General features: G+C 38.0%; 1 protein-coding gene across 1 annotated transcript in view; it reads left to right on the top strand.

The window, feature by feature from the left end:
• CUL3 (cullin 3) overlaps positions 1–15,059 on the top strand; it is an 85,794-nt gene that overhangs the window by 16,970 nt on the left and 53,765 nt on the right. The window contains 1 exon segment of the mRNA XM_017850272.1: positions 4,774–4,887. Coding sequence (XP_017705761.1) covers positions 4,774–4,887 — 114 coding nt within the window.

Raw genomic sequence — 15,059 nt, 5'->3', positions numbered from 1 at the left:
TATGTATAAAAATATAAAGTTTATATTTATAAAAAATATAAACTTTGGTTTTTAGAGCAATTTTAGATTGACACCAAAATTGAGTGGAGAAACTGGACACAGTGTAATCCCAGCCCCCTGGGAGACCAAGGCGGGTGGATCACTTGAGGTCAGGAGTTCAGGACCAGCCTGGCTAACAAGGTGAAACTGTGTCTCTGCTAAAAATACAAAAATTAACCAGGTGTGGTGGCGCATATCTGTAATCCCATCTACTAGTGAGGCTGAGCCAGGAGAATGGCTTGAACCTGGGAAGCAGAGGGTGCAGTGAGCCGAGATTGCGCCACTGGACTCCAGCCTGGGCAACAGAGCGAGACTCCGCCTGAAAAAAAAAAAAAAAAAAGGTGATGGACGGAAGATACTAAGATTTCCCATATACACCCCTACCCCAACATATGCACAGCCTCCCCCCATTGTGCACATCCCACATTTATTACAGTTGATGAACCTACGTTGACAGGTCATCATCACTCCATAAAGTCCATAGTTTAGATGAGGGCTCACTTTTGTAATGAACTCAGTCTATGCGATTGGACATACATTCACTAGTATAGTATTATACAGAATAGTTTCACTGCCCTGCGAATCCTGTGCTCTGCCTACTTATATACCTATTTTTTTTTTGCTGTCTCCTTAGTTTTGCCTTTTCCAGAATGTCATATAGTTGGATCATACAGTATACACCCTTTTCAGGTTAGCTTCTTTAACTTTGTAATAGCATTTAAGTTACCTCCATGTCTCTTCATGGCTTAATAGCTCATTTCTTTTTAGTGCTGAGTAATATTCCATTTTCTAAATACAGTAAAATTTATTAATCCATTCATCTGCAGAGGAACATCTTGGTTTCTTCCAAGTTTTGGCAATTATGAATAAAGTTGCTTTAAACACTTGTGTGCGGGTTTTTGTGTGGACATAAGTTTTCACCTCATTTAAGCAAATACTCAGGAGTGTGATTGCCAGATTATATGGTAAGAGTATGTCTAGTTTTGTTAGAAACTGCCAAACTGCCTTCCACAGTGACTGTACCATTTTGCATTCCCACTGGCAGTGCATGAGATATTCTGCTGCTGTACGTCCTTGCTAGCATTTGGTGTTGTCAGTGTTTTGGCCATTCTCAAAGGTATGTAATGGTATCAGATTGATGTTTTAATTTGCAGTATCCTAGTGACATACGATCTTCTCAAATGCTTACTTGCCATCTGTATATCTTCTTTGGTTTTAAAAATTGAGTTACTTTCTAAGTTTTAAGAATTCTTTATATATTTTGGATAATAGTTCTTTATTAGATTTGTCTTTTGCAAATACTTTCTCCCAGTCTGTGGCTTGTTTTCTCATTCTCTTCTCTGAAGTCTTACTTATTTTTAGAGATAGGGTCTTGCTGTGTTGCCCAGGCTTGCCTCAAACTCCTGGGATCAAACAATCCTACCCCCTCAGCCTCGTGAGTAACTGAGACCACAGATGCACTACTGCATCATACTTAAATCTGTTTGTAAAAGCTCTTGGGTGACTCTAATTTTCTGCCTGATTTGTGATCCGCTGTTTTGAGCTTTCTCTTTCTTCCTTTGCAAAGCTAGTGCCAGGCACAGCCATCAGTTCTCCATCACTCATACTTCGTTTCATCTTTTTTGTCACAGCTGGTCCCATCCTGCTCTCAATTTCTCTAGTGTTGCTACTTGTTCTTCCGTGTCTCTCCCTTCAAATTTCAACTCTATCTGTGTGATTTCATTATAGGTTTTCTTTAATTATCTGTTCATACTTAATCCATAGGCCCTTTTGGTTCTGGTACCACCTGTATAGCAGGGTTCCCTCCCATTTGCCTTGCTGGTGCAGAAAGTAGGTAATTGTGTTAGGCCATGAGATTAACAGTGTTACTCTGGGAGGGGTATTTCCACCATATTTCCCATGCTTGCTTGCTTTTTCCATTTTTTATAAGATGTTAATAATTTGTGAAATAAAGATCTTTTTTTCACTTAATGTGTAGTTTATGTGCCAACTTAACCATCTTTTTAAAAGCTTATTTTAATCTTCATAATCTTTGTCTCATTCCTACCATTTTATTGTGTATGTTTGAATAAATATCTGTTCACTTTCAACTAATTTTCTACAGAAATGTTAGAGGAAAAATTTTTTGTTCATAGTGTAATCTGAATAAGAAGACCTTGTAGTAGTATATCTAAGGCATTCATTTTATTTCTTTTAGTCATGAGTTTGTGTGTGTGTGTGTATAATTGAAAATAAACATAAAATTAGCTCTTAATTGCAGCTATTTTCTGCTAGTAAAATTCACTGTTATTGGTTGGTCAGGATAATTTTTTGAGGTATGATGCAAATAAGGCAGTTATTTATGACACAGTGTACTACTAGATCACATTTTATTTTGCTGAAAGGCAGGTATAAATATAAATGACAAATACGTAAATACTTGATATATTTTATCATAAAATGTACGAATCAGTGATTTTAAAGAACATGCCTTATTTTATAACGTTAACTTTTTATTTAATTGGTCAGTTTTTCATTCATTCAACAAATATGCAGGCACATTTATGTGTTCCAAATTCAGGGTGATTTTAATGTAGTTAACATTTAACTTAATTTTATAATGTAGCAGTATGTAGAAGTTCATGTAAGTCCTTTAAGAATAATTAATGGACTTGATAATCTGATGTTTCAAATATGTTTTTTTTTGTATGTAGTATAGATTGCTCTTGCATTGTCATGATTTTAATTTAATTGCTACTCTTCAGTAAAGGAATACAAAGCTTGGTGTAAAATTTTGAAAATAAGCACGTTTTCAACTTGCTGGGTTTTTGTGGGGGAGATTTGCATCTGACAAGTGCTAGATTTAATGAGTTGAAACAAGTGATACATTATTCATTTTGTATAAGTATTTCTATTAACTAACGATATAGTTAAAATTTTCAGAATAATTTCTGGATGATGTAACTTGAAGTCATGGAGCTTAGTCTTGTGAACAAAAGATTAAATATATGATACAATTCTAAATTATGTGGTATAGGCCTAGTGATTTTTATACTGTACATTTAGTAGACTGGATGTATTGTCTCATCATTAAATCTAATAACCTCATTTTCCTCAATATGTAGGAAAAGATTCTGTTTTCTTAGTTTGAACTTATTCTTCCATAGTGTGTTGTGTGTATTTTCTTTGGCACTTTTAGCCACTTGTTCATATTAGATCTGATAACAGAATGGTGTTTTATTTTTGTGTATTTATAATTGTTTCAGAGGTGTCTTTGTATCTCAACATACATTAAGTAGTTGATGTTTCTCGGAAAGCACCATAACTTCAGCTTTTTCCTAATCTGAAAAAGTGTAACCACTATTAGAAATTCTCTATGGTAAAGGATATTTGGAGATAAAATAGTTTTGTTTAGGCTAGGGTTATTGAGAGTTTTTTGAGCTGGATTATGGAAGGTTGGTTGGATTTGAATAACTGTAGAAGTTGGCAGTATAGTCCCAAAGTGTTACAGGAACTTAGAGACAAACACACGACGACTTTGTGATAAAACGAGAACCAGAGTCTGGATTCTGTTTCTGAGTGAAATGGTCTTTCTCCTGGGCAGCTAGCATAACAGGAAGGAGTAGTGGTCAATAACATTTTATCAGGATGGTACTAAGCTTGTGGACTGTGGAAAGGAATTCTTGAAGTCTTGAGTAGTCTTTATCAGGGTTGGATTAGAAAGACATTTCAGACTCAAGGGAACTTTATGTGCAAAAGCAGATATCCTGAAAGTGCTTACGTTGGAGGTGAATCATGGCATTGGAGGGCAGGGATATGAAATAAATGGTATTACATATACCAAGCACTATTCTAGGTGTGGGATATACACATGGAAAAGACAGAAATCCTGCCACCATGGAGACATTTACATTTTAGTGGAAGAAACAATAAACAAATTGTAATATTGTAGGTAATGATGAATACTATGACAGGAAACAAATTGTATAGTGAAGAAGTAGAGCTAGGGGTTCTTTGAAGTAATTGGTTGGGAAAGACCTTTCCAGAGATGAAATTTGAGCAAAATAAAGTGAGTGGGACGAGCCATGTGAATTGAGGCAGAAGGAATGGCAGAGCACAGTTGCTGTATTTAGTAAAGAGGCCATTGTAGCTGAAGTGTGCTAAGTAGTTTATTATAGAGTGTTTACTGAGTACTAAGCACTGTTTTAAGTGTATTACTAGTGTTAATTCAATTCTTACAACAATCCTACAAGAAGAATGCTATTTCACATATAAGGAAACAGGCACAGAGATTAATTCATCCCAGGTCACCCAGTTTGTTAGGGAGCTGGGATTGGAGCCCAGGTAATTGACTCCAAAATCAGTGTTCTTAACCATTATTCAAAGTTGGGGAAGGGAAGGTGTAGCAGGAAATTTAGCAGTAGCATGGAGCCAGTCTTACAGGCCCTTATAACTTACTATAAAAATATAGGATTTTACTCTGACAATGATGTTAAGTCATTGGAGGGTTGAGAAATACCTAGGAAGTTGATTTATGTTCTGGAGATCAGAAGAGAAGTCTGTACTATACATACACATTTGATACTCATCTGTGTATATAAGTTATAGCTTAAAATATTTCTACTAGCCTATAACATTTCTTTGATTTAAAATTAAGGATTCCACTTCATTATTTTATTAAACAGATATGTGCATGCCTATATATATGAGTGTGTGGATGTGTGTGTGCAAACTAATGAACTCTTCTGTTACTAGGTGCGAGAAGATGTACTAAATTCATTGAATAACAACTTTCTTCAAACGCTAAATCAAGCTTGGAATGATCATCAAACAGCTATGGTGATGATTAGAGACATACTAATGTACATGGTAAGTAGAGCTTTTTTAATGTTTTCTTCCTTTAAGCAGTTAAGCATTTGAAGGCTGGGCCTGTAATCCCAGCATTTTGGGAGGCCAAGGTAGGCAGATCATTTAAGGTCAGGAGATTGAGACCAGCCTGGCCAGCCTGGCAAAACCATGTCTCTACTAAAAATACAAAAATTAGGTGCGGTGGTGGGCACTTGTAATCCCAGCTACTTGGGAGGCTGAGGCAGGAGAGTCACTTGAACCGGGGAGGTGGAGGTTGCAGTGAGGTGAGATCGTGCCACTGCACTCCCACCTGGGCAACAGAGGAAAAAAAGGAAATTAAACATTTCAAAACACAATGACTTTCTGCCTAACCTATAGTACGTCTCAGTGTGGAAGGTGGTTTTTGTTTTTTAAATAGACAGTACTTTCTTTGTAAGGGCCAGCCTAAGTCCATGTGAATAAAAATCTTAATTGTTCATATAGTTAGTGAATGCTTAGAATGTGAAACTGAAAGGGAATCATTTAATTTTTTTCTTAGTATTTAGCACTTGTCAATGAAAATATGGAAAAAACCGTATTAACATCTCTTCTTAAGAGTTGTTAAATGACAGTACGAGAAACAAAAGCTGAATATTCTCTTACAAGTTTTTACATCCTAAATTTTTTTTTTTTTTTTTTTTTTTTTGAGATAGAGCTCACTCTTGTTACCCAGGCCGGAGGTGCAGTGGCGCTATCTCTGCTCACTGCAAGCTCTGCCTGCCGGGTTCACACCATTCTCCTGCCTCCGCCTCCCGAGTAGCTGGGACTACAGGCACCCACCACCATGCCCAGCTAATTTTTTTTGTATTTTTTAGTAGAGACAGGGTTTCACCGTGTTAGCCAGGATGGTCTTGATCTCCTGATCTCGTGATCTGCCCACTTCAGCCTCCCAAAGTGCTGGGATTCAGGTGTGAGCCATCGCACCCAGCCCAAATCCTAAATTCTTACATCTTCAGTGAGAGAGGATATCATAATAATACAAGTATTTTTCCTGATAATCATACTCTCATAGCTGCCATCTATTTCTCTTAATAGTAAATTATTGCAGTGCGCTATTGCAGCTAGTCTTGTTTAAGGATATTAGCTTCTCCACATGTATATTCCATTTTTCACCGGCTGTTGCTGTATTTTATTTTTATCAGTCAAGAAAAAAAAATCCTGTTCAGCAAGACCACTTGGAAAACACTGACTTTGATCTAAGCTGTTTAATAACTTTCAGAGAGATTAAATTATCAGTTAAAAAAAATTTGGTATTATAGAATGACTCTAGATTCATTAAGTTTAATTATTGTGTCACTCCAAAATTAGCAAGTTAATGACTTGTTTTACTTCAGGGTTTATGTTGTGTATTGGATATAATTATTTTTTCCCAAGGTTTTGCCTTTTTATATTTTTATTTCTAGTTTTTTTTAGTTTTAATGTAGTGATGAGAGCTTGTCCTAGTTTCTTTTACTTGGTAGTATAAAGCAATGTTTGGAAAGAATTTCCAATGAGAACAAACAACTGTAAAGTTTTTTGTTCTGCCCTGTGATTTCAGTCAGGCCTTTTACCCCTGGTTTTGTAAGGGCTTAGTGGCGAAGGGGGTCAGGGAGAGGTCACTTCACTCTTAAGGGATTTGATAAAAGGTATAACAAATTATTTAGCTTTTCTGAGCATCATTTTTCTCATCCAGTTATAAATTAACCTTGTGTTATCATTTTGAAGTTAAATGAGATGGTATGAGACAACATGTATCATAATATCTGGCATATAAATTTGAAATAAGTTAACTTGTTGCTGTTTTCGAAGTTCTAGATATGGTGAGTCTTTAAATTGCATCCTAACTATCTAACATTAAGATAAAAAACCACTTGTAATCTTACGGTTTATTCTGTTGACAAAAGAAGTATTTTAAAATTTTATACACATGCATACTCTGATGTTATTTTTAAAGTCTGTTTTGTTTTAGTCCTCTGCCTCCCTTTTTTTCTTTTTTCTTCTTCCTCTTTTTTTTTTCTTTTTTTTGCAGTGAAATCTCAAATCTTGAATTCTGGGTCTACACATGGTCAAGAAGTTAATTATTTCATGCCTCAGGTTCCTTGTCTATAAAATGAAAATAATATGGGATAGAGTAGCCATGAGGATTAAGCGGAACTATTCATATAAAGCACCTGTAGGGCTTGGCCCATAGTAACATGCTCATTAGAGATTATCTGGTATTATTCCTTCTCCCTTCATCTTTTCATCAAACCCATTTGGTTGTACCACAGTGCTGCATGAACTGAAAATTCATACAGGGTAGATTGATGCCACTGTTTGTCGCATCAAAGACCTGTGGTCAATCCTTCACACTGCCCACCAGTTTCACTCTTTTTCGTTAGTCAGCTTGCTCCAGCAGTTATTTCTCTTCAGACCTCCAGCTCTGCCTTGGGTTCTCTCCCTTGTAGTAAATGATACTGCCTTCAACTTCTCAGAGAAAAGAGAAAAAGCATCAGGTCGGAACTATGCTTATTTTTTGCCACTAAATCTAGAACTTTACTTGTATTTTCTCCCCTTTTATGTTTTTCTTTTTCCCTCTTTTAGTAGAGGGTGGTGTCCTCTTCTGTCAGAGGCCATGTCTCAACCTGTGCTATGGGTCAGTCCCCTTCTATCTTGTCATGAACCTTAAGTATTTTAGGGTTCTGCCTTTCATATTGGATCTTAACCAACATTAAACATGTTCAAGCCACTCACTCAATCCTCAGAATATAATTCCATTAAATTCTCTGGTGAACCCCTTTGCTGTCTCTCTCATCTGTCATTCATAGCTAAATGTGTCATAAGAAATGTTGACATTTGCCATCTTCCTTTTCTCATCTTTCATACACTTTGAATACATTATAGTTAAGCTTCTACCTCAACTATCATGTTTGGTTTTGCCCTTACTAGTATCACCGTGGTATGGGTGCATCTCAGAATACAAAGAGACTGCTAATCCCCATTCTCCTTGATTTTTTTTTTTTAAAGCAGCATTTGCCATAGTTGGTCATTCCTTCCTTCTTCTAACATGTTTCCTTGATTTCTGTAACAAAGAACTCTCTTTGTATGCCTCTTACCTGCCTTTTTACTGTTTCTTAGCCTCTCCTCCTCCAACTACTACTAACTGCCCCCACCATCCCCCTTAAATAGAGGCATTCTTGGGATTTAGTCCTAGATGTTCTTCTCATGGTACGCGCGCTCTTTACCTTCGGGAGCTTCATGTGCTTCTGTGCGGATGATTCCCAAATTATGTTTCTAGCTTCATTTTCTGAGATTCAGATTCATATATTCATTTGTCTGGTTAATGGAGCCTTCATTCTCTGAAGTACTTCAAACTTGGCACGTCCAAATGAGCTCATAATCACTATCATTCAGTTGTTCATACTGAAACCTGAGAATTATTCTTTTTTTTGTTATTATTTTTTGAGACAGAGTCTTGCTCTTTCGCCCAGGTTGGAGTGCAGTGCCGCTGTCTCGGCTCACTGCAAGCTTTGCCTCCCGGGTTCACGCCATTCTCCTGCCTCAGCCTCCCAAAGTGCTGGGATTACAGGCGTGAGCCACTGCGCCTGGCCATATTCTTGTAAGTTCCGCCTTTCTCCCTACATTATCTGTTGCTAGACTCTGCAGTTTTCTCTTTATTGTCTATTATTTAACATCAAACCACCTTCATTTCTTTCTTGAAATATTCAGTGTTGCTAGTCTTACAGTGTTCACTGGGCTCTTCTCTGTTTTCCATATTGCTCCCAGGATTACTATTTTAAAGCCTAATCTGATCATGTTACTGCCCTGTTGAAATCCTTACCTCTCATCGTGGAATTCTTTTACATGTTTTCTGTCTGGAAATGTTTCTAGAATTTTTTTTTTTTTTCCTTAATGTCACTTGCTCTACTTACTCTTTATGTCTTACCTTATATTTCTGGTAAGCTTTCCCTGACCCACGTACTCCCCGCTGGCTGCAGTTGCTCTCATTCTACCTAGTACTATTCCTTTGCAACATTTATCACAGTCATTAACGACCCAACTGTTCAGTGTGTAGTTTGCCCACTAGACTGTATGAGGATGGAAACAGTGTTTGTGTCACTATTAAGTCTTTAATACCTACCACAGCTCCTTGTACAAACTAGGCACTTACATATGTGTTTAATGAATTGGTGCAGATGTTATATAGTATGTTGTTTTTTTAATAAACTACACTTTTAAAAAATGCTTATTAAAAATAGCTATTTTAGGCCAGGCACAGTGGCTCACACCTGTAATCCCAGCACTTGGGGAGGCCTAGGTGGGTGGATTACTTGAGGCCAGGAGTTTGAGACCAGCCTGTCCAATGTGGTGAAACCTCGTCTCTACTAAAAACACAAAAAATTTGCCAGGTATGGTGGTGCATGCCTATGATCCCAGCTACTCGGAGGCTGAGGCAGGAGAATCGCTTGAACCTGGGAGGCAGAGGTTGCAGGAAGCCAAGATCATGCCACTGCACTCCAGCCTGGGTGACAGAGTAAGACTCTGCTGCTGCTGCTGCTGCAAAAAAAGGCTATTTTAGATTCAAAAAGAAAGTATTGATACCTTCATGTTCTACAAGATAAATTATTAAAATTTTCATATCCTTCATTTACTTATATTGCCTTTTATGTGTAGTGTTCTAGGGTTAATTAAAATGTACTTAAAAGTACATTTTTATGTTTTTATTTTTTTTGAGACAGGGTCTTGCTGTGTCACCCAGGCTGGAGTCCAGTGGCACAATCTCAGCTCACTGCAACCTCCACCTCCTGGGTTGAAGCGATCCTCCTGCCTCAGCCTCCTGAGTAATTGGGACTACAGGTGTGCACCAGCACACCTGGCCAATTTTTGTATTTTTGGTAGAGATGGAGTTTCGCTATATTGGCCAGGCTGGTCTCAAACTCCTGGGCTCAAGTGATCCACTTGCCTTGGCCTCCCAAAGTGTTAGGATTACAGGCATGAGCCACTGTGCCCAACCAAAAGTACATTTTAAAATTAAGGTAAAATTTAATATATGTTGAAATGAATTAAACTGATATATGTTGAAATGAATTAAACTGTACAGAATGATTTTTGACAAACATATGCACCTAACCAGTACCTCATTTAAGATAAAATATGTTTTAATTTTCAAAATCAAAGTTTTCTGTGAACATCTCCACTTTTTTTTTCTTTTTTTTTCCGTAAGACTTTACCCTCAACCTAGGCTCTTAGGTCGTATTACCAAGTATGCAGGTTTCTTGTGGTTACTGGCTCTAACTATTGGGATTTAGATCTTAGGCCCAGAGCAGAAAGAGAGAAGAAACTCTGTTGTCTGCCCACCCACTACCTACTCAGCTAGCTATTTTTTTTTTTTTTTGAGATGGAGTCTCACTCTGTCACCCAGGCTGCAGTGCAGTGGCACGATGATCTCGGCTCACAAGCTCCGCCTTCCAGGTTCACGCCATTCTCCTGCCTCAGCCTCCCAAATAGCTGGGACTACAGGCACCCGCCACCACACCCGGCTAATTTTTTGTATTTTTAGTAGAGATGGGGTTTACCGTGTTAGCTAGGATGATCTGCATCTTATGACCTTGTGATCCATCTGCCTCAGCCTTCCAAAGTGCCGGGATTACAGGTGTGAGCCACCGCACCCGGCTTAGCTGACTTTTACTCTAACAAGGAGGTGTCTGTGTCTAAAATGTTATGCATGATACTGTGGGACACACTCCCTCTTGAGAAGGTAAATAAAGTCACAGGTTACATGGTGGAGATATGCATTGTTCAAAATTTGCCCCACATAACTTTGTTGTTTGGCAGGTTTGGTGTTGCAAAAAGTCAGGTCTACATGTCTCTTGATGGAACATGTGGCCTCTAGTTTCTGCCACTCCACCCCTTCCTAATGTTTGAGACTTGCATTACCTGTTTGGCTCCTGAGTTGTAATCCCTGCTTTACTTATATTTGTTAATTTGATTCATTCTTTTTTTTTTTTTTTTCCTTTTATTTTTGAGACGAAGTCTCGGAGAGCAGTGACTGGATCTCGGCTCACTGCAAGCTCTGCCTCCCAGATTCATGCCATTCTCCTGCCTCAGCCTCCCAAGTAGCTGGGACTACACGTGCCCGCCACCACGCCCAGCTAATTTTTTTTGTTTTTATTTTTAGTAGAGACGGGGTTTCACCGTGTTAGCCAGGATGGTCTCAATCTCCTCACCTCGTGATCTGCCTGCCTCAGCCTCCCAAAGTGCTGGGATTACAGGCGTGAGCCACCGCGCCCGGCCAATTCATTCTTTTATTAAAGAAGTAACTCCGTGTTTAGCTTATAATATTAAAGAAGTAACTCTGTGTTTAGCTTATAAGATAGTTTGGGACTGGTTAATATGTTTCACTTTCATTTTAATTATTCAGATGATTAATGATTGGGAAAAGATTTGATGTTACAGAAAGTTTGTTATATACATTATGTTACAGCCTGAATTATTGATATAATCCATAAGTATTTATTAATATTTGGTTCATGTTTCTCTTTCAAGCTATGAAAATGAATATAATATTAAGGGAAAATTATAGATAGTATCCCATAGGCTACTCACGCAATTACAATTAATGTCAAAGGGAACAAAATCATTTTCTCTCTTGATCTTCTGTTAAGAAGGCTAATAGAAGAATTGCTGCACAAAACTTTATGGAGAATTTCAAAGGTATTTTTGTGTTTCTTCTTGAATTTGTCTATATTTCCAATCATTTTCACAAACAGCAAAGGTAGAGTAGTATTGCAAATTATTCTGAATGGAGAATAGAGGGAATAAATTCAAAGGAATGGGGAGAGAGTAACCCAAGAAAGGAGGGTCACTGCTTCTTTGAGCTATTTGGAAAGTCTTCAAGGATGGGTAAAGAGATGAAGTGGAGTGTAACAATAACTTTATGAAAAGGAGAGAAGCTGAGGAACTCTCTTTTGGTATTCTGGTCTCCTTGGTAAGGTAGAAGGTAGGACCATCAGTTTAGGGTGACAGAAGCATGTGAGTTGTTGAGCCCTTAAGGAGTGTGGTAGGCTGCCCCCCAGCCCCCTAATCCCAAAATAAGTCCATGACTAATCTTTGAAACCTGGGCATGTTAGCTTTATATGCCAAAAGGAACTTTGCACATGTGATTATGTTACGGATTTTTACATGAGATTATCCCAGGCTGTTCCCCTGGGCCTGATGTAATCATACTGGTTCTTACCAGAGATGAAAGAGTCAGTCAGAGAAAAAGGGTGATATGATTGTGGAAACAGAGACTGGAGTGATGCACTTTGAAGCCGGAGGAGGGGGCACCAGCCAAAGAAGACAGATGACCACTAGAAAAGCAAGGAAATGGATGCTCCCTGAGAGCCTCCAGAAGGAGCCAGCGCTGCCAACATCTTTGCTTTAGCCCACTGAAACTGATTTCAGTTTTCTAAATTCTAGAATATAAGAGAATAGATAAACCACAAATTCGTGGTAATTTTTACAGCAACAATAAAAAACTAATACAAGGGGAAAAATGGAATGCTCACTGTGCTGTGATCAACTAAGTGTAAATAAATGGATTATCTATAGTTGTGAGGGGCTGATATAGGTGAGTTGGCACAAATTTTGTATAGTGGAGCCAGTTAGAGTTTGTACTTTTTCCAGGGTACTTCGCAGTCTCAGAGAAGAGTGTTCAAATAAGGAAAACTCACTGATAGAATTTTCCCTCTTGGGTGTCGGGGAGAATTCTGAGATAGCGTTTTTGAAATGGTTGCTGTGGGTCCTTGCTGTTAAAGGAAGGACGTGAATCTCGTATGGTCCAGGAAATAGAAGTATTACATATTTGGGATCGGTAGACCTGGAGATCTAGTGAGAATGAGAGGCAGGATCATTCAAGTGTAACAGTAGGAGAGGTGGGAAGAAAAAGATGATCTTCAATGCCAGAGTTATTTGATGTCTTCTAATGATGAGGTTCAAGGTTTGCTTATGTCAACGTGTGGCTGAAGGGAATCTTGATAAAATGGAAGATTAAAATTTAGGCATCTGTAAGGAGTGTGTCAGATTGCTCATTAGTGCAAATGTTATAGTTACCAAAGGTCATAGGTGGCAAGGAGCAGAGTTTAGATGAATACTATAAGCTATTTGCTAAAGCTACCATGGAGAATTTGTGTGCCTTTTTGGAGGCCAGAAGATAGGATGAGAACATAGAGATGATGGAGTCTGTGGGTCTGTGTTTTCTCCTTAGATTTTGATGATTTTGGCTCTTTAAAAAGTTTGTTCACAGTATTCTAGGTTGCACATTTAGAGAATTTTGAAAATAACTGTATTCTGGAAAAGCACAGATAGATTGATTAAGAATTTTCCTGGCACCTTCTCTGCTTTCAGAATGATGTACTAGAAGAAAACAGGATACAGTGACTTTTGGGCTACACCTTTTCAACATTTTGTCTGACTTGACTTTGCTTTTTTAAGAAAGGTCTTTTTAAGACAGGCTTTCCCCATTTGTGCTCTAATTTTTATAGCTATGACTGACCAGTGTCCAGTATCCCGGCATCTTTTTATAGTTATGTCAGAAGCCCAGTACTAGGCCTTATGTCCGGGAAACCAGGGCATCATGAAATACTGTAAAGGTTAATAGTGTGCCTGATAATAAGGGTTTCTTCCTTCCTTAAATTCCTGCTTCTTTTTTCTTTTATGTAATTTTCTTGCTACTTAAAATGTTATTTAATATTTTCAGCTCCTATCTGAAACAGCTTAATAGAAAATAGAACAGTAAACTTTTTTTTTTTTTTTTTTTTGAGACTGAGTCTTGCTCTGTTGCCCAGGCTGTGCCTTGCGAACTGTTTTTCTGAGTGTATGCAGTGATGATTTTAGCAGTCCATGCCATTAAGTTTAGGAAGGCAAGTATTTGGTGTTTATTACTGCCTAACATGAAGTGTAGACCCTGTGGTAAGTAATAGAGCACATTATTTCTTTTCTTTTTTTTAAGATGGAGTCTCCTTCTGTCGCCCAGGCTGGAGTGCAGTGGCGCAATCTCAGCTCACTGCAGCCTCCGCCTCCCTAGTTCAAGCGATTCTCCTGCCTCAGCCTTCCAAATAGCTGGGATTACAGGTACCCACCACCACATCCAGCTAATTCTTTGTATTTTTAGTAGAGACGGAGTTTCACCATGTTGGCCATACTGGTCTCGAACTCTCAACCTCAGGTGATCCACTCGCCTCAGCCTTCCAAAGTGCTGGAATTACAGGTGTGAGCCCCAGCACCCAGCCCAGAAATACGTCACATCTTGATAGAGTAAAGGGAATGAACTTTTGTGCGTAAAGTGGACTCTGACAATGTGCATAGGAAGTTTGGAGTAGTGAGAAAAATGTTTAATGTGAATTAAGAAACTAGTTCCTGCTTTGTCATTAATTTGCTGAAGTTATTTACCCTCTCAAGAGTCTTGTTTCCTTATCTGTAAAATTACTGGACAAGAGCTCTGATTCTTATCTTTTGGGAGAATGGTCATATTTCATAAACTGTCTTCTGGAAGAGGCAGGCATATGTGTATTCATATACCACAGAACATGTACTTGTGCAATTTCAAGGGGTTTTTGGGTGCCTGAAAGCCTGTCTAAGGAATCTGTAAGGATATGTTGATTAGATTATTTTAAATGTTAGAGCCCTTTTAGCTCTAAAGTTTTATACCATCTTAAAACGGAAAGTGAACAGCTAGATGTGGTGCCTGAGAAATTACAATAATGAAGGAAGAAAACAGGAGATGTGGGTAGATTAAGTTGATCACAGTTTCTTTAGGATCTCTTCAAGTGGGTTAATGTAAGCCTTCCTTGGCTATAGTCTCCCCAGTACTGCTACTCAAAAGAGCAAATAATACTTTCACCTTTGGTGTGTGCCAGGCACTGTTTAAGCAATTTATGTAGGTTGATTTATTTAATCCTAACAATATTATTTTATCATTATTGTTGTTATTTTTAAGCAGTACTTTGGGAGATCAATAAAACAAAACAAAAAAAAATACTGTGTTTCTTTGAAAGTAAATGTTATTCCGAATACATAACAAATATCATTTATTACATACCGCTATCACTGTGCCACGTTTTAAATACTTGACCTTAAAGTTGAATGTTTTCTCTATTTTTGTGAATGAAAAACTGAGGTTAGAAAGATTAAGAACCGAGGTTAGAGACACTAAC

This window comes from Rhinopithecus bieti, unplaced genomic scaffold (assembly GCF_001698545.2).
Source record: "Rhinopithecus bieti isolate Rb0 unplaced genomic scaffold, ASM169854v2 scaffold_33374, whole genome shotgun sequence".
NCBI classification, from domain to species: domain Eukaryota; kingdom Metazoa; phylum Chordata; class Mammalia; order Primates; family Cercopithecidae; genus Rhinopithecus; species Rhinopithecus bieti.
Note: the sequence above shows the minus strand (reverse complement) of the source record. Positions and strands in the feature narration are given on the sequence as shown.